The 27591-nt window shown below is 41.9% G+C and overlaps 1 protein-coding gene across 1 annotated transcript in view; it reads right to left on the minus strand.

The window, feature by feature from the left end:
- DNAH11 (dynein axonemal heavy chain 11) overlaps positions 1–27591 on the minus strand; it is a 303071-nt gene that overhangs the window by 181891 nt on the left and 93589 nt on the right. The window contains exons 24-30 of the mRNA XM_069088738.1: positions 27281–27403; positions 25910–26032; positions 25348–25572; positions 23575–23666; positions 21613–21739; positions 14299–14448; positions 7949–8182 (exon numbers count right to left, since the gene is read on the minus strand). Coding sequence (XP_068944839.1) covers positions 7949–8182; positions 14299–14448; positions 21613–21739; positions 23575–23666; positions 25348–25572; positions 25910–26032; positions 27281–27403 — 1074 coding nt within the window. The remainder of the gene's footprint in view (positions 1–7948; positions 8183–14298; positions 14449–21612; positions 21740–23574; positions 23667–25347; positions 25573–25909; positions 26033–27280; positions 27404–27591) is intronic.

Consider the following 27591-nt stretch of genomic DNA (forward strand, 5'->3'; position numbering starts at 1 on the left):
GGTTAAACAGTTCACATTCCTATATGGGAAGATGATACTTTAAACTCCCAAGAACTCTATCTTTTTAGAGCAGTTAGGAGTATACATAAACAGAGGGCTTGGGTGTGAGTTGAATATTATAGAATGATTTTTAAAAATTAAGAGATGAGAAGGAGGAATACACTGGGAGGAGGGGGAAGGAGAGGAAGAATGGGGAAAATTATGTCACATAAACAAGGTGTGCAAGGAAGAGCTTTTACAGTGGAAGGAAAAATGGGGGTGGTAGAAGACAATACTTTAATTTCATTTTCTTAGCATTATGACATGTGCATTCAGTTGGGCATAAAGTATTTCTTACCTAACAGGGAAGTGGAGAGGGAAAGGGATAAAGGAAGGGGATGGTAATAGGAGAGAGGGAAGATGAAGAGAAACAAAGCAGACTATACAGGGTACAAATAAGAGGGAGAGAAGGATAAACAGGATATAATCATAACTGTGAATGTAAATGGCACAAATTCACCAATAAAACAGATGTGAATAACAGAATGGATTAGAAAGCAGAGTCCAACAATATGTTGTTTATATGAAACACCAAATACAGAAGGACACACACACAAAGTTAAAACTGGAACTGGAGCAAAAATCTATTATATTTTGGCTCAATTACAAAAGAGGGAATATGCCATCATGATTTCTAACAAAGTAAAAGAAAAATAGATCTAACTAAAAGGTCAATAAAAGAAACAACATTTTGCTAAAAGGTACCATAAGCAACAAAGAAATATCAATATTAAGCATATATACACCAAATGACATAGCATCCAAATTCGTAAAGGAAAAGTTTAAATGAATTACAGAAAGAAATAGATAGTAAAACTAAACTAGTGAGGGACCTCAACTTTCCCCTATCAGAACTAGATAAATCTAACCACAAAAATAAATAAGAAGTTAAGGAGAGGAATGGAATCTTAGAAAAGTTAGATAATACTAGAACTCTGGAGAAAATTGAATGGGAAGAGAAAGGGGAATACCTTTTTCTCGACACAAAAATTGACCATGTATAAAACTCACAAGTGAATGCTGAAAAGCTGAAATATTACAAATATAATTTTCAAACCATAATGCAATAAACTTGAATTCAATAAAGGGCTATGAAAGTAGATACTATGGGGTGGCCAGGTAGGACAGCGAGTAAGAGCACTGGCCCTAGCATCGGGATGATCTTGGATCGAAGCTGTGCTCAGACACTTAGCACCCAGCCAGAAACACCTGGCAATGTAACCTTGAGCAAGTTACTTTACCCCAATTGCTTAGGGGTGGCCAGATGGCACAGGGAGTAAGAGCACTTGCCCCAGAGTCAGGATGATCTGAGATTGAATCCGGGCTCTGATACTTAGCACCACACCCAGAAATAACTGGCTGTGCAACCTTGAGCAAGTTACTTAATCCCAATTGCTTTTACAAAAAAATAAAAATAAAAAGTAAATACTAAAAATTAATGGGAAATTACATAATTTAATTCTTAAAAATGAGTAGATCAAAGAAAAAATGATAGGAACACTCAATGATTTCCTTAAAGAGAGTAACAATAATGAGACAACATATGGAAATTTGTAGGATGTGACCAAAGCAGTATTTAGGTGAAAATGTATAGCTCTAAAATCTCTAAAATTTAAATATCTAGGTATCAATGTAAGAAAGAAAGCAGACATCAATAAATTGGGTACACAATTTAAAAAATGAGAAAAAAAAATGAAAAATTCTCAATTAAAACACCAAAATAGAAATCCTGAAAATCAAAGGGGAGATTAATAAAACTGAAAGCACAAAAACCATATAAAACCAGGAGCTGGCTTTTTAAAATAAAAAAAGTCAATAAAATAGGTAAACTACTTTTATTTTTATTTTGAGCAATTGGGGTTAAGTAATTTGCTCAAGGTTACACGGCCAATTATTTCTGGGTGTGGTGCTAAATATCTGAGCCCGGATTCGATCCCCAGGTCATCCCAACACTGGGGCCGGTACTCTTACTCGTTGAGCCACCTGGCTGCCCCTAAACTACTTTTTTTTAAAAGAAAGAATAAAACCAAATTACTGATCTCAAAAATGAAAGGGGTGAATTCACCAACAGTAAACAAATTAAAGTAGCCATTTTGCCCAATTCTAGACCAATAAATCTGACAATGTAAGTGAAATGGATGACTATTTACAAAAACATAAATTGCCCAGATTAACAGAAGACAGAATACTCAAATAACTCTATCTGAGAAAAAGAAATTTAACAAGTCATAAATGAACTCCCTAGGAAAAAATCCCCAGGACCAGATGGATTCACAAGTGAATTCTATCAAACATTTGAAGGATACTTATTTCAATACTATATAAACTATTTGAGGAAAATAGGCAAAGAAAGGATCCTAACAAATTCCTTTTATGAAACAAATATGGTTCTGATACCTAAGCCAGGAAGAGTAAAAACAAAGAAAACCATAGACCAATTTCCCCAATGAATATTAATTCAAAAGCTTTAACTAAAATACTAGGAAAGAGACTATAGTAATATATCACAATGATCAAATACTAGGACCAAGTAGGATTTATGCCAGGAATATAGGACTGGTTTAATATGGAAAATTATCAGCAATATTATTAACAAAAACAACAAAAAACCATATGACTATCTCAATAGATGCAGAAAAAGCTTTTATACAAAATACAACACTAATTCCTATTAAAAACACTAGAAAGTATAGGAATAAATGGAGTTTTCCTTAAAAATGACAAGTAGTATCTATCTAAAACTATCAGCAAACATTATCTGCCATGGGGACAAGCTAGAAGTCTTCCAATTAAGATTAGGGATGAAACAAGGATGTCCATTATCACCACCATTGTTCAATATTACATTAGAAATTATGACTATAACATTAAAATAAAAAGAATTTGAAGCAACTATCAGAGGTAATGAAGAAACAAACCTATCATTGTTTGCAGACAATATGATGGTATACTTAGAGAACCCTTGAAAATAAACTAAAAACCTAACTGAACTAATCAACAGCTTTAGCAAAGTTGCCAGGATATAAAATAAACCTATATAAATCAACATTTCTATATACTGCCAACAAAACCCAGCAGCAAGAGATAGAGAAATTCCATTTAAAATAACTTCAGGTAATATAAAATACTTGAGAGTCCATCTACCAAGACAAACCTAGGAACTATATGAATGCATTATAAAACACTTTTCACACAAATAAAAATTGCTCGTGTGTATGCTGAGCCAATATAATAAAAATGAAAGCTCTATCTGAATTGATTTATTTGTCAGTGCCATACCAATAAAAATTATTTAAAAATTAATTTAAATTAAAAAATATTTTATTATATTATTATCCCCTATTAAATATTTTGTAGAGCTAGAAAAAAAGAATAACAATGTTCATCAGGAAGAACAAAACTTCAAACATATCAAGGAATTGATTTAAAAATGTGAAGGAAGGCAGGCCAGCAGCATCAAATTTCAAACTATATTACAGAGTGGTAATCATTAAAAATTGTTGCATAGTGAAGCGAGCAAAATCAGAACATTGTACAAAGTAAATATGGTACTGGCTAAGACTGGGGAATAGCTAAACAAATTATGGTATATGTGTAATGGAAAACTATTATACTATAAGGAATGATGAGCAGGATAGTTTCAGAGAAACCTGGGAAGGGGGTGGCCAGGTAGTACAGGAGTAAGAGCACCGGCTCCAGTGTTGGGATGACCTGGGGATCGAATCCGGGCTCAGACACTTAGCACCCACCCAGAAACACCTGGCCATGTAACCTTGAGCAAATTACTTAACCCCAATTGCTTAGGGGTGGCCAGGTGGCTCAGCGAGTAAGAGCACCAGCTCCAGAGTCGGGATGACCTGGGGATCAAATCTGGGCTCAGACACTCAGCACCACACCCAGAAATAACTGGCTGTGTAACCTTGAGCAAATTACTTAACCCCAAATGCTTTAAAAACAAAAACCTGGGAAGACTTATATGAATTGTTGCATAGTGAAGTGAGCAAAAACAGGAGAACATTGTACAAAGTAACAAAAGAGCACATATTATATTATGAACTATGAATAGCAGCACACTAATCCAAGGCAATTCCAAAGGACTTAGAATGGAAAATGCTATCTACCCCTAGAGAAGAACTGATGGAGTCTGACCAAAGATTGAAACATAATTTTCTCCCTTGCTTTATTTTTCTTCTTTTTTACAACATGGCTAATATGGAAATATGTTTTGTATGATTTCACATGTATAACTGATATTATATTTCTTGTCTTCTCAATGTGTGGGGGAAGAACAGGAGGAAGGGTGAAAATTTGGATCTTAAAATTTAAAAAAGAATGTTAAAAATAAATATACAATTTTATTTTTAGAAACATTTTAAGAGTATTATCTCTTCCTAAGAGAAGAGCTAGGGACCAAAGCTGCTGGATCTCCTGCTTCCAAGTGAATCACAGACTATTACATGGTAGAAACCAAAAGTGGACACAACCCAAAAGAAGATGGTAAAACGGCTACTCTTTTATCATATTCTACTTTCATTTTCACATGGAATTTGTGATATTTTAATGTATATCTCAGGAATGTGGTTGACCAAAGACAATGTGGCCCAGTGGAGAGCACACTGAATTTGGAGCCCTGAGAACACAACTCTAGAGTCTGAAAGGACCTTGGAGGCCACCTCGTCCTCCTCTCTCATAGATAAGGAAATGGAGGCTTAGGCTTTAAGTGACTTTCCCATGGTCACCCAGGTCGGTGTCAGAGGCAGGACTGGAATGCAGTTCTCTTTGGGTTAGAGTCCCATTACTCTTATTCAGTTGCTTTTAAGTTGTGCCTAACTCTTCGTGACTCTATTTGAGGTTTTCTTGGCAGATACTGGAGTTGGGTTTGCTATTTCCTTCTCCAGCTTATTTTACAGATGAGGAAACAGAGGCAAACAGGGTTGAGTGACTTGCCCAGGGTCACACAGTGAGTGTCTGAGGCTAGATTTGAACTCAGGAAGAGGAGTCTTCCTAACTTCTAGATCAGCACTGTGCCACCTAGCTTCCTTGGGTTAGAGATCTAGCATTGCTATTTACTTATCTGTGTGATGTGGGGGAAATCACTTCATCCTTTGGGACTCAGTTCTTAGATATTAACTCTGAGATCCTATGGCTTGCAAACTGACAGAAGTCCACAAGCCAATTCCTGGCCACTGTCTCATTTCTACAATATTTCACTCTTGAGATGGATCTCAATGCAGGTGTCGAAGCCTGGTAGAGTTTACTCCATCAGAAAGACCAGTGGCTCTGATGGTTTTAGATACATACTATTTATCATTTTAAGGAAAACTCCATTTATTCCTATTTTCTAGTGTTTTAAATAAGAATGAGTGTTGTATTTTGCTTAAAAGCTTTTTCTGCATCTTTTTAAGGGCTAAAAGTTTATTAGAAAATAAAAGCCCCAATATTCTGCCAGCATAACTAAGAATAATGCTAATTAGAAAAGCTCTCTAGAAGATGTTCCATTTTCAAATCAAACAGCAGGTAGTATCCACTTTCCAGAGCTCTGCTGAAGGAGGCATTGAGCTGCAGGCTCCCACCTTCCTGGCAGACCAGTGTGAGGTAGGGCAGGCAGCCCTGATGGATTCCAGGTTGTCTGCTGTGGCAGAAGCACTACTGGTATTGCCAGAGGAGAAAGCTTCACTCAGAGAGTGGTTGGGTATCATTCTATTAAGGATTGAAATAGTTGGTAAGTGAGAGATACCCCAGAGCTCTGGAAGAGCCTCCCTCCACCTGACTCCCTATGTGCAACAACTGAACAAATGCTTCAAATGTTCAGAGAAGAAGGGAGAGGCAAACAGACCTCCCACCCAACGTCGCTTAAGGAAGCTGGAGGGAACCACTGGAAAGAGCTTAGAAAGAGGGCCTTTGGTCATTCCTCTAATGCAAGAAGAGGCTGAGCTCCCAGCCCCATCTTCCTTAGGTCCTTCTCTGCTCAGAACCCTTTCATGCTTCTCCCCTTTCCCTGAGTCAAGTGCAGACTCCTTAATTTGGAAAGACTCCTATCTTTCCAGTCCAATCTCATATTACTCCCCTTGACATAGATTCCAGCCAAGGGGAACATCTTACTGCACCTGAGAGAAATCCATGCTTTCCCACCTTGGAGACTTTGTACATGCTGTGTGGTTCCCTGGGCCAGCAACGCTCCTCTCTTCCTGCATACTCTTTAGTGTGAATGAATCCTACCCTTTTTAGTTCAACTAGAATACAGCCTCCTCCAGGAAGTCTTCCTGAGTCTTCCTTAGACACTGACATCCCTCTCCCAGCTAGAGACATTCCCTGCCCCTCCCCATAAACTTCTCTAATACTAATTGTAGTAAAGTGATCCATGTACATCATAAGCTCCTACATGGTTAACTCCACGAGTGGGGACTGAATCTTCTCTCTCTTTCTAATCTCCTCTGGAATTTAGCACACAGCTGAGGGCTAGACCCTTGATAAAGCCTCCTTAAACTGAATGCAATTGTACTTTCCAAAGCAGTCAGTCTACAGTTTATTAGTAATGGAATAGCAAAGTTCCATCTGGCTCCACATGTGGGAGAGAAAAGCAACCTTGCAAACATGGGAACCTAGATTCAAATCCTGCCTCAGACACGTCCTGGTGAGCTGGTGATGCTGCACAGGTCACCTTCCTGAGACTCAGTTTCCTTCTTAGTCTTCATTGCTCACCACACTGGTAGGAAGCCCTGGTGAAATGTGTAGGGTAAGGGTTTCAGAAATTGGGAAGCATCATGCAAATGTCAGTAACTCATAGTGAGAGGAAGAATGGATCCTGAGCCAGCCTAAGACCTGAGAATGAGTCCTGCCCTGGACTCTGGAGCTGTGAGCAAATCACTTCATCTCTGGGTACAAATCTCAAAGACCAGAGATTACAAAGTAACTCCCAGTTTGCATCGGTAGAGAGAGCTTCCCCATTAGAAATGTCCAATGAAATCACAGGTCTAGTTAAAAAAATCATAATATAATTAAATGCTGTGTAATAATAGTATTATACAGAATGATATTATTATGATAAGGCAGCTGGATAGCATGGTGGATAGCACACTGGACCTAGGGTCAGAAAGACCCAAGTTCAAATCCTGTCTCAGACACTTACTAGCTGAGTGACCCTGGACAAGTCAGTTCATCTCTGCCTGCCTCAGTTTCCTCACCTATAAAACTGGGGTAATAATAAGCACTTACTTCTCAGGGTTGGTTGTGAGGATCAAATGAGACAATATTTGTAAAGCATTTTGCAAACCTGAAAGCGCTAAGTAAAGCTAGTTGCTGCTATTAAAAGAGTTCCTATGTTATGACCTCCATCTTTCCAGGAAATCATGACACCTGCCTGGAGTACATGAAGAATTCATTCATATTTACACATGCTGATTCCTTTGACGGAATGGAAGCTACTTGAGAGCAGGAATCATTTAGCTTTCTTTTCTGTAGCCCCAGCACCCAGTAGGTCCGTGGCACACAGTAGAAATGTAATAAATGCCTGTGGGTTCATTGACTGAGAGATGAGCAAGAGCTTAAGTGAGTTTCCCCGAAGGTCTCTCCTGAGCTGTAATTTTATGAGAACGAAATACAACAAAATTTAAAGGAGCTGTGATTTCCTTAGCATATACATTCCCTTTACTGTCACAGATTGCAAGACTTCTATGATGCAGTAGATGCTCCCTGACTCTTAAAATGGAAGGAAAATGCATCTCCCTTTAGCTTGCTTGATGTTGAGCCTCTTGGCTGGTCCTCAGGTGGCAGACATTTACCTGGTAAAGTATTTCTACCTTGGCAAGACCTTCCTGAGCTTGCTCCCCCATTGGATGAGACTTTAAGACCCCCAGGTCCCAACTGGACAATCAAGAGTTGGAATTGGGGAAGGGGATTCTGGGTATACCTGCTTTTTATTGTAATCCTTTAAGGCTGTTTCATATCCTTCTTCCAATCTACTGAAGGCTATCCCCACATCAGTGGCCCACCAAATCTGCGAGCTGGTCAGTGCAACTTGGGCTGGGAAATCTAAAATCCACTGCTCCCTGGGCTTCTCCTCAAAGGCAGCTGTAGCATCTGTGATGGACCAGCGCACTGTTTCCTGCATGGCTTCTTCAAGACCCTGGAGCCATGTTTCCACCTTTTGAAAACAGAAACATTTTATTACTGACTTAATGCTTATAGTTCAAGAATACCAACACTGGCATATTCTGCAGATGCTCTGAAGGGACTAAGGCAATATCCCTACCTAGGAGATTGTAACACATTACTGAAAGCCAACTAAGTATTACCCAGCGTATTATACTAAATGTGTAGTCAGGAGGATCCTGGGGTCCTAACCTGCCTCTGAGCCTATCCACTTGGGCCTCTTCTCTCTCTCTTTATTCTCTCCCTGGGTACTCAGATCTACTCTCAGGGCATCAATTATCACTTCAATGCTGAGGATTCCCAAAGTTGTAGCTCTACTCACATTTCCCCAGAACTCCAATTCTGGATTTCCCCTTGCTTGCTGCATATCCCTACCTGGGCATTCCTCTTGTCCCTCAAAGTCATCAAGCTCAGAAATGAACTCCCTCTAAAACTATCTCTCCCATAACTTCCCTATTTCTTTTTTTTAAGCAATTGGGGTTAAGTAACTTGCTCAAGGTTACACAGCCAGGTGTTTCTGGGTGGGTGCTAAGTGTCTGAGCCCGGATTTGATCCCCAGGTCATCCCGACACTAGGGCCAGTGATCTTACTCACTGAGCCACCTGGCTGCCCCTAAACTTCCTTATTTCTGTTTATTTCCATGCTATCATCCCAGTCACCTAGACCCAATAGACTTTTACTGTTCCCTCACCCTCAAATGTGATCATTTGTCAACTCTGGTTGATGCCACCTCACTAATATTTCTTGCATCTCCCTTCCTTTCTACTCATTCTACAATCAGCCTAGCTCAGGTCCTCACTTCTTTTTTTAAAAATATATTTTATTTACTTCATTAACTATTTCCCAATTTCATGTAAACATTAATATTCATTTAAAATTTAAAATTTACATTTAAAAAAATTTTGAGTTCCAAATTCTGTCCCCACCCCAATCCTCCCTGTTCCTTGAGAAGACTATTTGATATTGATTATACATGTCATATCCTCACCTCTTCCTCAAGTTATGATAACCTTGTAACTCCTGGTCACCCTATCTCCTGTTTATCTTTTCCTCAAATTTATTCTCAACAATATTCCTCCAGTTATCTTCCCATTGTACTGTTTTTGTCAAATCATTCCTCTACTTAAAAAAACATGTAAATACTCCCTATTACCTAACAAATAAAACACAATATTCTGATCATGGTATTCAGCTGAAACCAACTACCTTTACAGCCCTGACATTGATCCTTGGAGCTTCTTTTCTGCCTGTATTTGTTTACTCTCTATGCCCTAGACCCATTTTGCCTCTGCCCTATCTTCATGCTTCCTATGTATAGACTCCTTTCCTTCCTAATCTGTTGTAGCTCCTCTCTTCCCTTTTTGCTCTAAACCATTTTCTCAGCTCATAAGTGATTTTTCAAAAGTGCAGGACTGACCACATTAGTCATCTCCCTACTCAATAAATTCCAGTGTCTCCCTATTATCCCTAGGTTCACACAGAAACCCTGTTCAGTTTCTGAAGCCCTTCATGAACTGGACCCTTTTTTATTCTTTTTACACTTTCCTTCTCTCCATATACTCTATGATTGAGCCATATAGGCCATTCTCACACACAGCATTCCATTTCCTTTCTCTGTGTGCTACATCAATGTTCTTTCCTGCCCCCCCCCCTCACCTTCCCTCTTAAAATCTCTGAGTTCCTTTGGCCTGGAGTAGATAGCATCTAATAATTTTTTTCTGGATTTATTTTGACTTGGTTGAATTTAGTTGACGACACCAATAAACATTTATTAAGCTTCTACTAGAAGGAAGTTCCACATGCCAGAGGCAGCAGAGTCTACTTGATAGAGACCATGTCTTGGTAGAAGAAAGAAAGAAGAAATAAATAAGGAGAAGAAAGAACCTACAAGAAATCATAAAAGAAAACTGGACAAATCTCTTAGCACCAAAGGGCAAAGTAGAAACAGAAAGTACCATGTAGCTCTTGAAAAAAAAAATCCCCAAATGAAAACTCCAAGAAACATTACAGTAAAAATCCAGAACTTTCATGTCTAAGAGAAATACTACAAGCAGTTAGAAAGAATTCAAGTATTGAGCAGCTAATGTCATCAACATTTAGCAAACACTTTTAAAAGAGAAGAAAGCTTAAAGTACAATATTCCATGAGGCATAAGATATAGATCTACAACCAAGAATAGCTTTTTCAGTAAAACTAGATATAATCCCACAGAGGAAAAAAATGGGTCCTTAATGAAACAGAGGACTTCTAAGCATTCCTGATGAAAAGACATGAACTGCACAGACACTTTAAAAATACAAACACAGCAGTCACGAGAAACATAAAAAAGCAAACCACAAGAGACTGAGAAAGGAGAAACTTTCATTTTAATATAGGGAGATGATATATGTATCCTCTTAAAATTCTATCATTGTCAGTCAGGGAGTAGTTTTGTTTTGTTTTGATGATCTTCAAAGAAGAATGGAAAAGGAGGGGAAGAGGAATACACTGTATGTATGGGAAGGGAGAAGAAAGAGGAAATTTATTTTACATAACAGAGGTGTGAAAGTAGGGAGTCTAGGGGCAGCCAGGTAGCACAGCGAGTAAGAGCACCGGCTCCAGTGTCGGGATGACCTGGATCAAATCCGGGCTCAGATACTCAGCACCACACCCAGTAATAACTGGCCGTGTAACCTTGAGCAAGTTACTTAACCCCGATTGCTTAAAAAAAAAAGTAGGAAGTCTACACAAACAAGGAGGATGGGATTGGGGAGGAGACACTTGGAGCTTCTCTCATTGAATAGATCAGACTACGGCAGAGTACACTTCCATATAGAGACAACTTTGTACAGAAAAAAACATTTCACTCAACGGAGAAACATGAAGGAAAGTGAACATTTGAAAAGAAGGAATAGGCGGGAGGATATATTAACAGTTGTATTAGCCTTAAGCAAAACAAAAGAGAACAGATTTCAAAGAGGGGCTTAGAAATGAATAAAGGGTAAGAACTTACCAGACTCTGAGTGAGGAAAAGAGAAGAGAGGAAGAAGAGAAGAAACATTTTATCAAACCCAGAGCACTGGTGCTCTTCTCTCTTCTTTATAAAGAAAGAGGCAAAAAGCAAAGAGAGGGAAAAGTAGAAAAGAATAAGATGAAGGGAAATACACAATTAACTATCGTAATTGTAAACGTGAAAAAGAAGGGGAAAGAATTCTGGGAAGATGGCAGAATAGAAAACTTTTGGCTCTCCAAATTTCCTCTACAAAAAGTCAGGCCATCACTTCAAGGTGAATGTAGAGCAGCAGAAGTAAACAAGAGTGAGAGTAAAGGAGTTGCCTTCCTAAGACAGCTTGAGAAGAATCCAGGAAAGACTCAGCACCCAGGGGAGGGCATTCTGTGTGAATGAAGTACAAACACTCCCAGGTCAACTCCACTGAATCAACAAACAGCAAGCTCTGGGGGCAGCTTGGTTGGGAGGCAGCCTCAGGAACTTCCACCTCACAGATAGTGTGGGGGTCAGACAACTGAGTAGGATGACACATTGAAGGACTTTCCGCTATTTAGGCATGCTAAGCACAGCTGTACTGACCTGATCCAGTCCTGGTGCTGAGCTGCAGCTACAGGGGAGAAGGATCTATCTAGCACATACCTGGTGAGTGTGGTAGCAGAGACCTTAATCCTAAACGCCTCTGACTCTAACTCTAACTCTAAAGGCTGTGGGTATTTGCAGAAGAGGAGAGTCCCTGACTTCAGTTCCAGGGCAGAGAGGATAGCTGTAGTTTACAGTCACAAAATGAACAGCAAAAGAAGGTAAGAGCTTCTTTGGGACAGTGTGGCTGGGGGCCCTAGCTGTGGCTTAGGGATGGAGAGGAGTGCCCAAGGTTGAGCCTGGGACAGAGCTTAGAAAATAACAGTTAGAAGGACCTGGAGCTTGGGGTATCACTCCCCATGCTTTGGGACTAGAACTTGATTATAATAATAGCTGGTAAAACAAAATGAAAAAAATAAAAATGAGTAAGCACAGGAGAAAGACAAAGTCATAGATAGCTACTATGGGGTTAGAGAAAATCTGGGTTCATGTTCACAGGAAAACAGTGGACCTAAGAAAATCACTTCTTTTTTTTAATGATAAATGTCAAAGAGTTCCAAGTCCAAAAAGAATTCTTGGAAGAACTTAAAAAAGGACTGTGTCAAATAAAAGAGATTGATGAAAAATTAGGGAAAAAATAAGACCAAGTAAAGAAAATCAAGGAAATTATGAAAGGAAAGTCAACCAACTGGAAATAGAGAATAAAAAATTCAAGGAACAAAATAATTCCTTGAAAACTAGAATTGGGCAAGGGTAAATTAATTACATCATAATATGCCAAGAAATAAACAAAATGTAAAGAACAAAAAAGAGAAAAGAATGTGAAACATCTCATCAGAAAAATAAGAGATCTGGAGAGCAGATCCAGAAAAAACAACATTAATCAGACTACCTGAAGGTTATGATTAAAAAAAGAATCTTGATACAATATTATAAGAAATCTTCAAGGAAAATTGCCTGAAGTTCTCTAGAACAAGAAGGGAAAGCAGAAATAGAAAAAATCCACTGATCACCACCTGAAAGAGATACCATTAGGAAAACTTACAGAAATAGCATAGCCAAATTTCAAAATTTCTAGGTTAAGGAAAAAATATTGAAAGCAACAAGAAAACAATTTAAATATCATGGAGTTATAATAAGAAATTCACAAGACCTAGCAGCTACCATGTTGAAGGACCATAGGTCTCTGAACATTCTATTTCATAGAGCAAAAGAGCTGGGATTTCAAATTAGGGCATCTTATCCAGCAAAGTTAAGTACAATTTTGAATGGAAAAAAAAGCTTTTAATGAACTGAAAGACTTTATAACAAAAACAGCAGAATTTAATCGAAAATTCTACATATAAGAACCAGGTGAAATATACACATTAAAGTCCAATTATAGGGCACTTAAGGTCAAATTATTTACTACTTATATATAAAAATGTTATCAGTACTCTTATGGGCTGAACTGTGCGTGATGGGGTGATTCTAAAAGAAATGATAGGGATAGATAAAAAGGAGTAATTATCTCATACAAAAGAGGCATGAAAAGAAGAATTGCTATGGAAGAAGAAAGTGGCAGGTGGGTAAAGAGCAAGGAAACTACATTTTGCAAAAAGTCACTATAGATAATGAAGTAATATCTATGCTAAACATATATGCCTCAAAAGGTATAGTATGTAAATTCTTAAAGGAAAAATTAAATTAATTATAAGGGGAAACAGACAGTAAAAGAATACTGATGGGGAAAATTCAACTTTCCCTTTCAGAGTTAAATCTAACCATAAAATAAATGAAAAAAAATTAAGGAAATGAATAAAATCTTAGGGCAGTTAGATAGTATAGACCTCTGGAGAAAACTGAATGGAAATAGAAAAGAACATGCCTTTTTCTCAGCAGTACGTGGCACCTTCACAAAAACTGACCATGTATTATAGCAAAAAATACCCCTTCATAACCAAATGCAGAAAAAAAGAAATAATAAATACACTCTTTTCAGGCTACAATGCAAAATAAAATTAGATTCAATAAATGGTCATGGAAATATAGATTAAAAATTAATCAGAATCTAAATCATCTAATCCTAAAAACAATGAGGTTGAAGAACAAATCATAGAAACAATCAATAATCTCTGAAAATTCTGACAGCCTGGCTTTGTAAACCTTGGAAAATCATTTAACTTCTCAGGGGTTTAGGCAACCCTCTGTAAGTTGTAGAGAAAGTATCATCATGTGTTCTTAGAAAGAGTTTCCTCACTTGGGAGTTCCCTATGCGAATGAATTTGCAAGTCTAGTCCCTATGTCTATCTTTACATGAAAACAATAAACAAAAATGAGAGGATAAGTAAGTTGAGAAATCCTTAATCCAAAATATATAGGGGTGAATAAATTAAAATTGCACACACACAGCTGGGAAGAAGTAGGACTTCACTTTGAACCCAGACCCTGTAACTCAAAGCCTTTCTCCCTTTCTACCGCCACAGCAGCACTTTGTATTTCAGCCCATGGGGAGCTGGGGGCAGCATTTCCTCTGGAATAATTCCTGAATGTTTGCTTACATGGCCTATGCATTCACATCCAGTGTGGAGGGGGACATGTTCCTTCTCCTTGCTGTACATCCCAATGGCTCTGCTGGCTGCTGGCCACTGGCTATCTTCAAACTGCAGATCTGCAATGCTGTCAAAGAGTTTGGTTAAGTGTCTCGTGACCTAGAACAAAGCAAGGAGACAGAAAGAGAGGGTATTTTTTTTTTTTTACTAAAGACTCTAGTATTCTAAAATAGGAGAAAGGAAGGTAACCACATTTTTCTTAAAATGATTTGTTAAAACAAACCAGAGTCAAAATGATGCCTCAGAAAGAGAACAGGATTTGGAGTCAGAGAATCTGGGTTCAAATCCTGATTCATTGGTGTGACCTTGGACAAATCGCATTCCATCTCTTATGGCCTGTGTCACCTTATCTGTAAAATGAGGATGCTGAGATCTTAGAGGCCATTGAGTGCCTTCTAGCTTCTAAATCTATAATCCTAACATCTGCCACTATGTCCCAGGAATAAGAAAGGCCCTGGAGGGGAAGGACTATGACATTTTTGTCTTGGGGACTCCAGTCTTCAGGCTCACCTCATTTACTCCAAAACATCTGCCACACAGTTGACAAAGGGGTTCTCTGAAAGCTCTGGCCTGACCATGTCATTCCTGTGCTCAAAGTCCTTTGACTCCTCATTACCTCTAAAATCAAATATATAGTCCTTGGTGTGGCACTGAATGCCCTTTACCACCTGGCCCCAACTTCTCTTTCCAGCCTTATTAGACATTTCTCCTCTTCTCACAATCTATGGTCCAGATCAACTGGATTTGTTTTTATCTATGAAACTCTATCTCCATGCCTGAAACAGACTCTTTTCTCAGCCCTAATTCTTAGAATCTCGAGTTGCCTTCACTTCTCAGCTCAGATGCCACCTTCTTCATGAAACTTCCTGACCCTCCCCAGCTACATCAATTATGTTGATGTTTCTATATGTGTACTTGCTCCTCTCCCTCTGTACAATGGAAGCTCCCTGAGGGCAAGGGACCTTTTCCCCTTTGGTCTTTGTGTCCTTAGTGTCTACCACGTTGATTATTGATTGATTAAACCCCAGAATCCAGCCCTATCCCTGGGATAGACTAAGGACTGGTAAGTCATTTTTTTCCATGTCAGTGGAATCATTTCAAGAACCAACAAAAGCTGGAAATGAGTATCTGACCTCTGAGGTTTCCCTTTTGTAAAATGGGTATTTTACTGTCTCCTTCACAGAGTTGTCAGAATGATGGGGTAACAGATTTTAGGGCTAGAAGCAGGATTTGAGGTTATCTAGATTAGTCCTCTAGTTTTACCCTTGAAGAAACTGAGGCCCAGAAAGGTAAAGGGAGTTACCCTAAGTCACACAGCTAGTAAGTGACAGAGCCTGGATTTGAACTCTGCTCCTTTGATCCCTCCTCCTGTACTACTACCATCAAATACTGTATGAATGTTGGCTATAATTAGAGTAAGTAGAAATCACATTAGCAGAATCTCCTCACGAGTCCTTGCCTGGTCTGTGGTTGCATCCCCACTGGTAACCTCTGCTGCCTTGACTTGGTATATGAGTTTGAGCCAAAATATGGTGACTAGTCTTTGATCTATGCTGAGCTCAATACACACTCTAGCTCTGCCTCCTGTCTTCACCATCAGCCTTTCATTCAGGTACTGACCCCCAGGTATTGTCTAACCACCACCAATAATAATAGTTGGTGTAGCCCTCTGCCTCTAGTCTGGTGAATATCAAAACCCTCCAGATTATCAACTCTCCACTTAAAGACCTCAAGCACGGAAACTCTCCACCTGTACTGAGCATTTTCTCACATTTCCTGCTGTACTGTTGTACAAAAAGCCACACTTATGATTTATTAATGAGAGAACCTGCTAAGAACCTTTCCCAAAGCTTGATACTGATCTAAGACCAGTTCTCTGGGACCTTCTACTTCCTGGACCCTACTATGCCTGGGCAGGAGAAGTATACATTCACACCTAATTCCCATGAGATGGGGAGAGACAATGCCCTTTGATTTTGTTCTGCAAAGGTGACAGCCTTCACACTGACTTTTTCTTGAAACATCATGGAAATGTAAAACAGTGTCCTGGAAAACATTAGAGAAGAACAACTCATAAGATCATAGCTGTAGAGCTCTAAGGGACCTCAAAGGCCAGCTACTCCAACTTCCTCCCTTTTATAGAGAAGAAAACAGGATTAGTGAGAGGAGATGACTTGCCCCAGGTTATCTGAATGACTGAGCCCTCTAATTTCTTTCCATTATGCCTGCTATCCGGGGGCTAAGATTATTTATGAGCCTGGGTAAACTGAGGCAGAAGAGCAGAAGCCTGCCTAGTGTGGTCAGACTACTCTGCAAATGCCAGCCCAACACTGACAGTTGCACTGTCCTTGAGAGGAAGGTCATCTTTGGGTTCCAGCCTTGGAGGTTTTTTCTAGTCTATTCACTGTCTACAGAAAAAAGGGAAAGAAATCACTTTAGGAAACTGGGTGAAAGTTTGAGTGTTTAAGACTCTGACTTTCTTTAAACTCGAGTTGATTTGCCGTGTCCTGGTCTCTACTTGAAGGACCCCATCCTCCCACATCTCCCAAAGAACTTTCTCCATTGATCAGACAATTCATTGTCCCGCTGAAGCTACCGCTGGGAGCTCAGCCATTCTGTGGTTTGTGGATAATGCAGTGCAAAGGGCTTGGATAATATTTCAGTGCTGAGCTGCCATATGAATGAGACTTTAACCATGACACAAACTAAGGGTTGCCGATTGGGGAAGGAATGAGAGTGATGAGTCCCCAAACAGTTCTAGCACCACGGCTAGCGGCTCAGGCAGGGGAAGAACGCATCACTCTTCACTCACCCAGTTGATTTTTGCCATGTTTAGCCGTCTGGAAAGCTTTGTAGGGAAGTGGAAGATTTTTCATCTTCATAATAGCTAATAATAGCTAACATTTATATAGTGCTTACTATGTACCAGGCGCTGTATAAAGCAATTTGGAATTACTATCTCATTTAATCCTAACAACAACTGCAGGAGGTAGATGTTATTATTATTCCATTTCACAGACAAGGAAACTGAGATGAATGGAAATTGAGTGGCTTTACCCTCTCCTACTTGGTTTTTTTTTTTCTGCTCTAATGGGTTCTTCTTCCTCTTATTGGCTGGCATGGAAGTATCATTTTTTTCTTCAATTCTCACTTTTTAATAAACTGTTTCAAAAGTATTCTAACAGGGAGCTCAATGCTGAGGAGGGGAGGAGAAGAGTACTAATGTGGAACTGACAGATTAAAAATAAAAGGCATCAAATAGGATGTAGCAGGGCAGCTAGGTGGCACTGGCTCTGGAGTCAGGAAGACCCGAGTTCAAACCTGGCCTCAGATGCTTAACACTAACTAGCCATATGACCTTGGGAAAGTCACTTAACTCCATCGCCCTGCCCTCCCCCCCTCCAAAAAGAAAAAAAAAGAGGATATAGGTCATGTTCATAAAAGAACAGAAACTAGCAACTCAGACCCATTTCAAAGAATCACCAATTCAGAGCTAGTCAAGACCAAGAGCTCATCACTTTTTTGGCATCATGGAGCCCTTTGTGGGCAGTGGCGAACCCTATAGAAACCTTCTCGGAATGAGGTTTTTAATGTATAAAATACATAGGGTCACAAAGGAAACGAATCATATCAAAATATTTTTTAAAAAGCAAGTTCACAAACCTTAGGTTGAAAAAGTCCTGATTAAGCGCAACCCCCATTTTACAGGTAAGTAAATTTTCCTGAGCTTTCATTAGGATGAGGACTATCATGGCTGTTATTTTCATCAAGCATTCAGCAGGTTTCCAAAAGAATATGTGGTTTTTAAAATGACATCCCCTTCCCAGAGCTCACAAGAACACAGTGCATCCATCCACCGACAAGGCGGCCTCTGGGACCTGTGTCTTTTGTCTACCTGTAGATGCGGCTGTGAGCTATTTACATCTGGGGAAATTAACATCTCAAAAATGCAAGTCCGTTCGGCACCCACATCTGCTCTCACAGAAAACCGGGGGAAAGGAAGTGTAATTAACACGCCTCCCACCAATTAAATCCTCAGGGCTGACCCCTCCCTGCAACTCCCATATACTCTAATTATCTGTCGATCCCAGGAAAGAGGCGCCATCATTCAGCATCAAAGATGGTCAGAGCTTGGAGGGACCTTCAAAGAACAAACGTGATGCCACTGAGGGGCAGAAGGATCTGCAAACATCCATGACCGAGAAAGAGCCCGCCTCTTCCTTCTCAAAACCTGCCCCCTTCCCTCAGTTCCACGTTCTTGCTGAGGACACCATTGTCCTTCCCGCAGCTCAGGTTCTTAACCCCGGCACTGCACTCGGCCCCTTTCCCTTCTGCACCTCACAGAGCAATCTGCAGCCTCCAAATCAATCTTTCTAAAGCACAGCGTTGCCTATGTTACTCTTTTGCTCAAGAAGCTTCCATAGCTCCCGATTGCCTCTCAGATAGAATAAAAACCTCCTCCTCCGGAGGCTCGGCACTGAAAGACTTTCACAGCCCGGCTCCAACTTACTTTTCCAGGGTCACCACCCGCTGCCCTTCTTCGGCTCTCTATCCTCGCCGTCCTGGCCCCATGTGCTACAATCGTATTTCCAGCCTCCATGCCTTTGCATCGGTCATTCCCTATGCCCGGTCTCATCTCTCCTCATTGAGCTCATACGATTCTGAGTTTCTTTTGAATCCCAACTCAGGAGTTCGTTCCCAGAGGATTCCCCCTCTTCAAGTTCCCCTGGCTGTTAGAGTTCCCTTAACTATGTCCACCTCACCCTTGACAAAATTACTCTAAACCAATTCCATTGTGTTTCACATAGATTTATTTGTGCACACATTGTTTTCCTCAGGGGAATGTAAGCTCCTTGGGTGCAAAGACTGTTTGGTTCTTGTCTTTTTTTGTTTGTTTCTAGCACAATAAAGTACATTATTATTATTATTATTATTGTTAAAGCAGGCACTTAGAAAATGGTTATTGAATTAAATCCAATTTTAGAAATCAATTAAAAATCAATTAGCTAGTTAGGGGCAGGGCTCCTCATTTTGGGGCCGTTTCTCTACAACTAGATTTCTTCCTGCAGTTTCCTTCCCATTATGCTTTGTGCTATGCTGCCTCCCCTTTAAAAAGTATAAACATTGAAATTAGATCAGAAGACCTCTGAAGACCCTCCTGGTTCTAGGTCTTATAAACTTATGACCACCCTGGGCCTCAGTTTCATCATCTATAAAATGGAATCGGCAAGACCTGAATTCTAATCCAGTCTCAGACATTCACTAGTTCCGTGACCCTGGGCAAGTCAATCTCTTAGACTCAGTTTCCTTATCGAAAAAATGGGACTGACTAATAGTGCTTCCTCCTTCCATAAAGATAGCATTAGTAATGTGCTCTGCAAATGTTAAAGTTCTGGCTATTATTATTATGACACCTGAGGTTACTCTCACCTCTGAATTTATGGAACTAAAAGGTCCCTTTCTTTGTTGGGGTTGGGTGGGGAGTTGAGGGTAGGGATCAAGGACTAGACGAGTCCTGATCACTGAAATCATACTAGGCCAGCCCTGAAAGTTACCCTGATTTCATCTTGATTTCTTTGGTGACCAAGGCTAAGCAGGTCTGCCCTCCCCACTCCTGATGCTGAAGACGGCATTCCAGAATTCTGAACTGGAAGGAACTTTTGAGTTCCCCTGGTTCTCACTGAACAGATGAGGAACCCGAGGTCACAGGGGCAGGAGTGGGCCGAGGTCCTCCGATTCCAAATTTAGCCTTCTCTGCACCAGACCATGTGACCTTGATTTGAGGCCCAGGGATGAGCGGGAATGAAGGGGCTGCTGCCCCTTCCCCACTGTCCTCCGGGACCTGGATGGAGCCCAGCCTCACTGAGTAAGGGTGTGGTGGGAGAGAGCCTCCTTTCTACCCCCAAACTCCTGCTGAGCTCTCTTCCTTTGTCCCAAGACTCAGAGATTCAGAATTTATGTCTCCTGGTATTTGTGAAGTACAGGCACTCCTCTGCTCAAGAAGTTGCCACAGTCCCCTAGGGCCAGGAGGATAATGCACGATCTCCTCCAACTGGCATTTAAACCCTTTACAACCAGACTGCAGCCCCCTCACCTATGCTGCCTTCTAATTGAAGTGGCCTTTCTTCCCCCCACTTCTCACCCGCCCAGCCTCTGACTTCTCATCTCCTTCCTGCACAGCTTTAAACAGACTGTGGCCACACCTGAAAGGGCCCCTGTCCTCACCATGGCCACGTAAAATCCTTAGCTCCCTTCAGGGTTCAGCTCAAGTAAGGCCTCCCTCCCACCCAAGGTTATTTTGTAGTTTGTAAATATAGATGACATATTTAAATATATGCACAGATGTAGAAATATGTACACGTGTATATGAATACATACATCTATATATGCATATGTGACTCCTATGTGATCATACACGTGTGTATGTATCCGGGCAGCTAGGTGGTGCAAGGGATAGAGTGCCTGGTCTAGAGGCAGGAGGATTCATCTTCATGAGTTCAAATCCAGCCTCAGACATTACAAGCTGGGTGACCCTGGGCAAGTCACTTAACCCTGTTTGCCTCAGTTTCCTTGTCTGTAAAATGGGCCAGAGAAGAAAATGACAAACCCTTCAGTGTCAAACAGACCCCAAATGGGTCATGAAGAATCAGACATGACTGAAGATAACTAAACAAAAGCCAAAAAAGTCATGTATACTATGTGTGTATATAGACACATGTATATGCTTTACAAGTGTGTGTCATATTTAATTATCTGTGTGATATATTTTTCTTGCCAACCAGATGTTGGCTCCTGATGGGAGTCATTGTTTTATTCATTCTTATCTTGGCATCCCCAGGGCCCAGCATGATGCCAGGCACATGATAGATGCTTAATAAATTCCTGTTGACTGAATTGGAGGCAGGGTCATGTGTACAGTGGGGAGAGCACCTGGTCTGAACTGACCTTACCCCTGTGACCTGGGGAAGGTCACACAGGTTCCTCATCTATAAAATGAGAGGGGTGGATCAGATGATCTCTGAGGATTCTTGGAAAATTGTTCTTTAGAGAGCAGGAAAGTGACTGGCCCAGTGTCACCCAGCTAGGAAGTGCTGGAGGCAGGCCACACATCCTCCCTGACTCTGCACCATGCCACACTGCCTCTCAATGGCAGTCTGTGGATTCTCTGTGGGAGCCAGCAGGGCAGACCAAAGCCCTGCCCCTGAGTGTCCCATCACAGGGAGCTCCATCCCGGCCGGGCGAGGGAGGCCAAGGAGACATTACCCGCTTTGGCTGGTTTCCGTTGGAGAGAATGTCAAGCAAATGAGCGGAAGAGACAAAGTAGAAGCGAGGAAAGGCCAGACGCTTGGTCTCCAGGTATTCGGCAAGAGCCTTTTCACAAAGAACAAGCCTGAAAATAGAAGAGAAGCATAGTGGGTCGGGGCCATTGGCACGTGCTTAATCCAGGACCATCCTTCCCTGGCCCCAAGGCGGGAGGACGGCTGACGGCTCTACGGAGGGACAACCAGAGCCGACGGATGCTTTCCACTACTTGGGGTCACTGCCCAGCGTCCCACAGCAGGTCTATGTCAAAGGGAGGACTGGAACACAGGCAGGGTGTGTGCTAGTAAACATTTAACAACTGGCTCTCCTAAAAAACATACACACGACACACTTTTCAGGTTTAATTTTCATCATTAATGTTTTCTCCATAATGTCCTCGAGTCTACGGAATCCACAACAATAAAAATAAACTAAGCCTTGATTTGAAGCATTTGCCAGTTTCCCAGGATAAAATGCTCACGCTGGACAGTGAACAATCAGCTCTTTCTGCCTGGTACCAGTACCCTGAACCAGAATCTTCCTGCCTCCAAGGCTGGCTTTTTCTCTACTTTACCACACTCTGCCTCTATTGTTATTATTATTAAAATCATGCTTAATCATGACATTATTGAAGGCAGTTTCTCCAGAGAGACCATCAGGTTGCCCTACAGACTCTCCAAAGTACCAGTGGTTGTAATGAGATAATAAGGTCCCAGGTGCCCTGGGGAATCACAGTGATGAACCCACCATCTGAACAGTTTCCAAGCACAGTGTCATGGCAGGAAAGACCTGTGTACGAGCCCCACCTCAGGCATATCATGGCTCCAGGCACGCTAGCGTATCCTGTGGTCCTGCGCTGACCAGAGAAGTGAGGTCCTGGTTCCAGATCTGTCTCCTTTCCCTGGCCATCCCACCCATCTCCTTGGCCCTGTAACGGGCAGCAGAGATGGATGCACAGAATTCCATCATCTCCGAGCTGCTGGGGCCATCTCACCCACCCTGAGACATGAATGCCCCAACAGCACCCCCAGGTGAGTGGTCATCAGGCTTCTACGAATCCTAGCACCCCACACCCTGAGCGGCTCCAAATTAACTTTGGCTTATTAACTGACTGGCCTCCAGGGAGAGGCCCCCAAGGCAGCTCACTTGCCTTCAGACTCTCAGTCCTCAGTAGGTGCTTTATTGGGGGGGGTCCCCATTTCCCTTTTCTGCTACATTGCTCCCAGGCCTGGCCCCTGGGCAAAGCTCAAGGCACAGCTCATTTCCACGGAATTTAATCAGAAATAATTAACTCCTTCAAAAATATACTCACAGCCTCCCCCTTTGATCAAAGTCTATTTCAAATGCGAACTAATTTCTAATTGAGAATTAATTCCATTTTCTGTTCTATTTCTAGTTTGATTCTCAACATTTACTGAGCTGTGTTCGTGTGCGTGTGTACGTGTCTGTGTGTGCGTGTGTACGTGTCTGTGTGTGCGTGTGTGCCTGCGTGTGCATGTGCATGTGTCTGTGTGTATGAGCGTGTGTGTGCATGTGTGTGGCTGGGTAGCCCCCATGACAAAGCAGGTTCTTGTGTTACAACTCTGTCTCTCTCTGATTCATTCTCTCTCTCTCTCTCTCTCTCCCTCTCTCTTTCCCTCTCTCTCTGTCTCTCTCTCTGTGTGACCCTGGGCAAGTCACTTGATGTTTCCATACTTTAGTTTCCTCATCTGTAAAATGATGCTGATAAGAGCACTCACTTCTCAGGAGTGTGGAGGGCCATAAAAGATGACTCCGTACAAGCCCCTCGTAAACTCCAAGTGATTTCTGTGGAATTGGCCTCGGGGCTTGTTGGAGGGCAGAGACTGGGGAGGGACACCAGGCACTACGTGTGGTACACAGCCCGCCCGCTCTTCAGACCTTAAGGGGCTCCGGGCGCCTCACCTGCTTTGCAGATCCTTCAGCTTTTCATACAAATGGGGTTGGCCTGTTGCTTCCAAAACATTTTTGATCTTCGCAGTGTCAAACATTAATTCCTGCATGGAAGGATACGAGTCAGTCCTGGGCATTAAGATTTCTCCAAGCCTTCTCCATTCTCGGCCGGCTTCGAGCTGGGCGTGGGTCCCCAGTGCCTAGAACACTCTCCCTCCCAACATCTGCTCCAGAGCCTCCCTCAGTTCCCTCTGCCTCTCCTGATATCCCCAGCCAGTTAAGCCCTCCCTTCCAAATGTCCCTTGGATCTATTTTTTACATTGTCGTTCAGTCATTTCAGTCCCGTCTGACTCTTCACGACCCCTTTGGGGGTTTTCTTGGCAAAGATACAGGAGTGGTTTGCTATCTCCTTCTCTAGCTCATTTTACAGATGAGTAAACAGAGGCAAACAGGGTTAAGTGACTTGTCCAGGGTCACACAGCTAGTATCTGAGGTCAGATTTGAACTCGGGTCCTCCCGACTGTATCCACTGCACCATCTAGCCACCCGTTTTATACATGTTTTATATACACTTGGCATCTCTCTGACAGAGTCTCTTAAGGACAGGGATGACTCCCTTCTGTCCTTGAATCCCCAGTGGCTGGCACAGTGCTTGACACATAGTTGTTTTTAATCAGCACGTGTTGATTGAGAGAGATCACAGATCTCACAAGGAGCAAGGCTAGATGCTTTCTCCCTGCAGAAACCCTTTGGGTATCGCCTCCATTCCCACTAGTGCCCAATATCATCATTGCTGTTACTCAAATAAACAACCAAGAAAGGAAGGGAATCACTAAGAAGTCTTCAGAGGCTGTCTGACTAACACAGGTCACAGTAAATGGGGCAAAGACACACAGCACAGAAACAATCTGGTCACACTGTACTCTGCTTCAAACTGGGAGAGAGAAATGGCCCAAGGGCGAGATGGAGGAAGAAGATTCTAGCCCCCAAGTGGTGCTGGCTGAGGGCATGGGCCCATAAAAGCCTAGTTGCTCCTGCAGTCTTCCAGGAAGGTTCTCTCATGACATCTCCGTGGCTTGGAGGTGGCCACAGACCTGAGAGACATAACGAAGAGCCCAGGCTACCGGAATGACTTATGTGTCTGGCATCTTAGGACCAGCCTTGCTAAGTACAGAGAGTTGCCACAGATTGGCCACTGGGTGATAAATGTTTCAGTCCTGGGAATCCTCAGAGACCATCATGGAATGATGCTCAGGGCTCAGAGGGCTTGGGTTCGAGTCCTGCTTCTTGTGTTCATTCCCTGTATGTGACTTTGGGCAACTCACACCTTCCTTGGGTCTCAGTTTTCTTCTCTGTGTGGAGGGTTGGACTAGCTGGCCTCTGGCATCCTTTTCAGCTTTGGTCTGGGATCCCACGGTCACCTGCCACTTAACAGACCCCCTAGCCTTAAGCAAGGCATTTTTACCTTTCCTGGTCTCCGTTTCCTCATCCATAAAATGGTTAAATTGGACTCTGAGGCCCTTTCACAGTTCTAGTTCTATGATCCCATAACACTACGATCCTGTATCTATTGCTTACCACCCACTTAGCTCTGAGGACAGTCACTTAAGCTCTCTCTAGGCCTTAGTTTCCTCATCTATAAAATGGATGTTGGATCAGGTGACCTTTGAGGTTCCTTCCATCTCTGTCTTTGGGTTAGGGAAGAGATGAGTCACAGTGGAGAAACCTCAGCCCCTCACCTCTACTCACATCCCACCAAACCATCCGATGACATCCTCGTGCTACCTTAAAGTCAGTATCGATGCCATCGAATCTCCTGGCATCTTCATTGAGCTGGGTCCGGATGTCCTCCGAGCCTATAAAGATGCTCTCCAAATGAGACCAGGTCCTTTGGACCTCCATCCACAGGAAGACGATGGCATCTGCTGCATTCAACTTCTTCTGCCAAGCCGAGGCTTGCTCGATGAAATATTCCACGTACTTGCTTTGTAGGATCGTCTGCAACTGAACCTAAAAGGAGGGCGTGCAATTAAAAGCAACAAACGAGATGATAATTAAGTGCAAGTCGCTCGGCACACATTTAAAAGTCTCCTGCTGTAATGAACAATGCAAGTAAATCTCTCCCTCGCGTACACGCGTCAGTGGTAAATGGGGCCAGGCAGCTCTGCAGCTGTTGGAAAAATACATGGGATATGAGGTTGTCCTAACTTGAGACCAGAAATGTTCACTGAATTCTGGGAAAATCCATGTTCTTGTTCTAACTCAGAGCCCAAAAGATTCTCAAATCTCCATTTCAAAAGAATATTGTTTGTGTCAAGGAAGGAGAGCTGATGGAAAAGTAGCTTACTTGATTGTGTTCTAGGGTCTCAAAAAGCTGTTCATCAGACTTTAGTAGAGGGACCCCCGTCCGGTAGTGGTCTTCATAGGAAAACTCCATCGTGGCCCAGGTATAGCGGATCTCAGTAAGAATCTGTTTAGAAACAGGATGAATTACATAACTTGGTATCACAGGAAGCGCCCTTCGATGTAAAAGAATTTTACAAATTCCAAAGAATATCCAGGTTACGCGTGATTATTCCCATTTCACAGATAATGGTACTGAGGAGTGAAGAAGCCAGTGAGGTCTGGCAGACTAAGAAAAGAGCTCATTTTCAAAGCCCCGAGCTTCTGACTGTCAGATATAGGACAAGCTTTGCTTCCTCAAAACTTATAAAAAGTGTTTTCTTCTCAAGAGCCAGGATAGGTAGGGGGTGCACATGTATTATACCTGTTTTACAAGTGGGGAAACTGAGGCTCAGATGACTCAAGTGACTTGTCCAAGATAAGTCACAGCTTAGTAACGGAGAGTTGTTGTTCAGCTGTGCCAGTCATGTCTGACTCTTCATGGTCCCATTCGGGGTTTTCTTGGAAGAGATACTGGAGAGGTTTGCCATTTCCTTCTCAGCTTATTTTACAGATGAGGAAACTGAGGCAAACAGGGTTGAGTCACTTGCCCAGGGTCACACAGTTAAAAAGTATCTAAGACCAGATTTGAACTCACGTCTTCCTCATTCCAGGTCCAGTGCTCTATTCACTGTGCCGCCTAGCTGGCAGAGCCAGGATTTAAACCCTGGTATCCAATCCAGTCCATTTTCTTTTTTCCCCCACTCAAAATTATTTTTTCCAATTACATGTAAAGATTGCTTTCAACATTCATTTTTGTAAGATTTTGCGTTCCAAATTTTTCTTCCTCCCTCCCTTCCATTCCCAATACAGCAAGCAATCTGAAATAGGTTATACATATACAATCATGTTAAACATCTTCCCACATTAGTCATGTTGTGGAAGAAAAATCAGAATAAAAGGGCAAAACCACAAGAAAGGAAAAAACAAAGTGAAAATAGTCTGCTCCAATCTGCATGCAGACTCCACAGTTCTTTCTCTGGATGAGGATAGCATTTTCCATCAGGCGTGTCTTGGAATTTCTCGGATCATTGTATTGCTGACAAGAGCTAAGCCATGCAATGATCTCCTGGTTCTGCTCACTTCACTCAGCATCAGTTCACATAGCTCTTCCCAGGCTTTTTTGAAGTCTGCCTACTTATCATTTCTTACAGAACAACAGTAACCCAGTGTATTTTCTCCTATTCCACAGGCACCTGTCCGTGAGTCGGCATTTTCTTTTGGTACAGAAATAGGCCACCCCCAAGAACATGAAGCCCAAAGCAGGAAATTCTACCTTTTCCGTGCCCAGTTCCTTCACAGCTTTGTCCACAATATTTTGGACTTCATCTTCCACTTCATGCAGCTGTAGTCCCAATAAGTCTGCCAGAACTGTGCCCTCACTGATGGAGAACCTAACCTAATGAAGAGAAGAAATCAACAAGAAACATCTCAAATCCAAACACCTATTTTTAAAGGTGGCTTAATAGGGTGGCTAGGTGCCACAGTGAATAGAGCTCTGGCCCTGGGTTCAGGAGAACCTGAGTTCAAATCCGACCTCAGATACTTGACACTTACTAGGTGTGTGACCATGGGCAAGTTACTTAA

The sequence above is a fragment of the Petaurus breviceps genome, unplaced genomic scaffold (genome assembly GCF_028583685.1).
Source record: "Petaurus breviceps papuanus isolate PSGF00001 unplaced genomic scaffold, PetGlider_PUasm1.0 185, whole genome shotgun sequence".
NCBI classification, from domain to species: domain Eukaryota; kingdom Metazoa; phylum Chordata; class Mammalia; order Diprotodontia; family Petauridae; genus Petaurus; species Petaurus breviceps.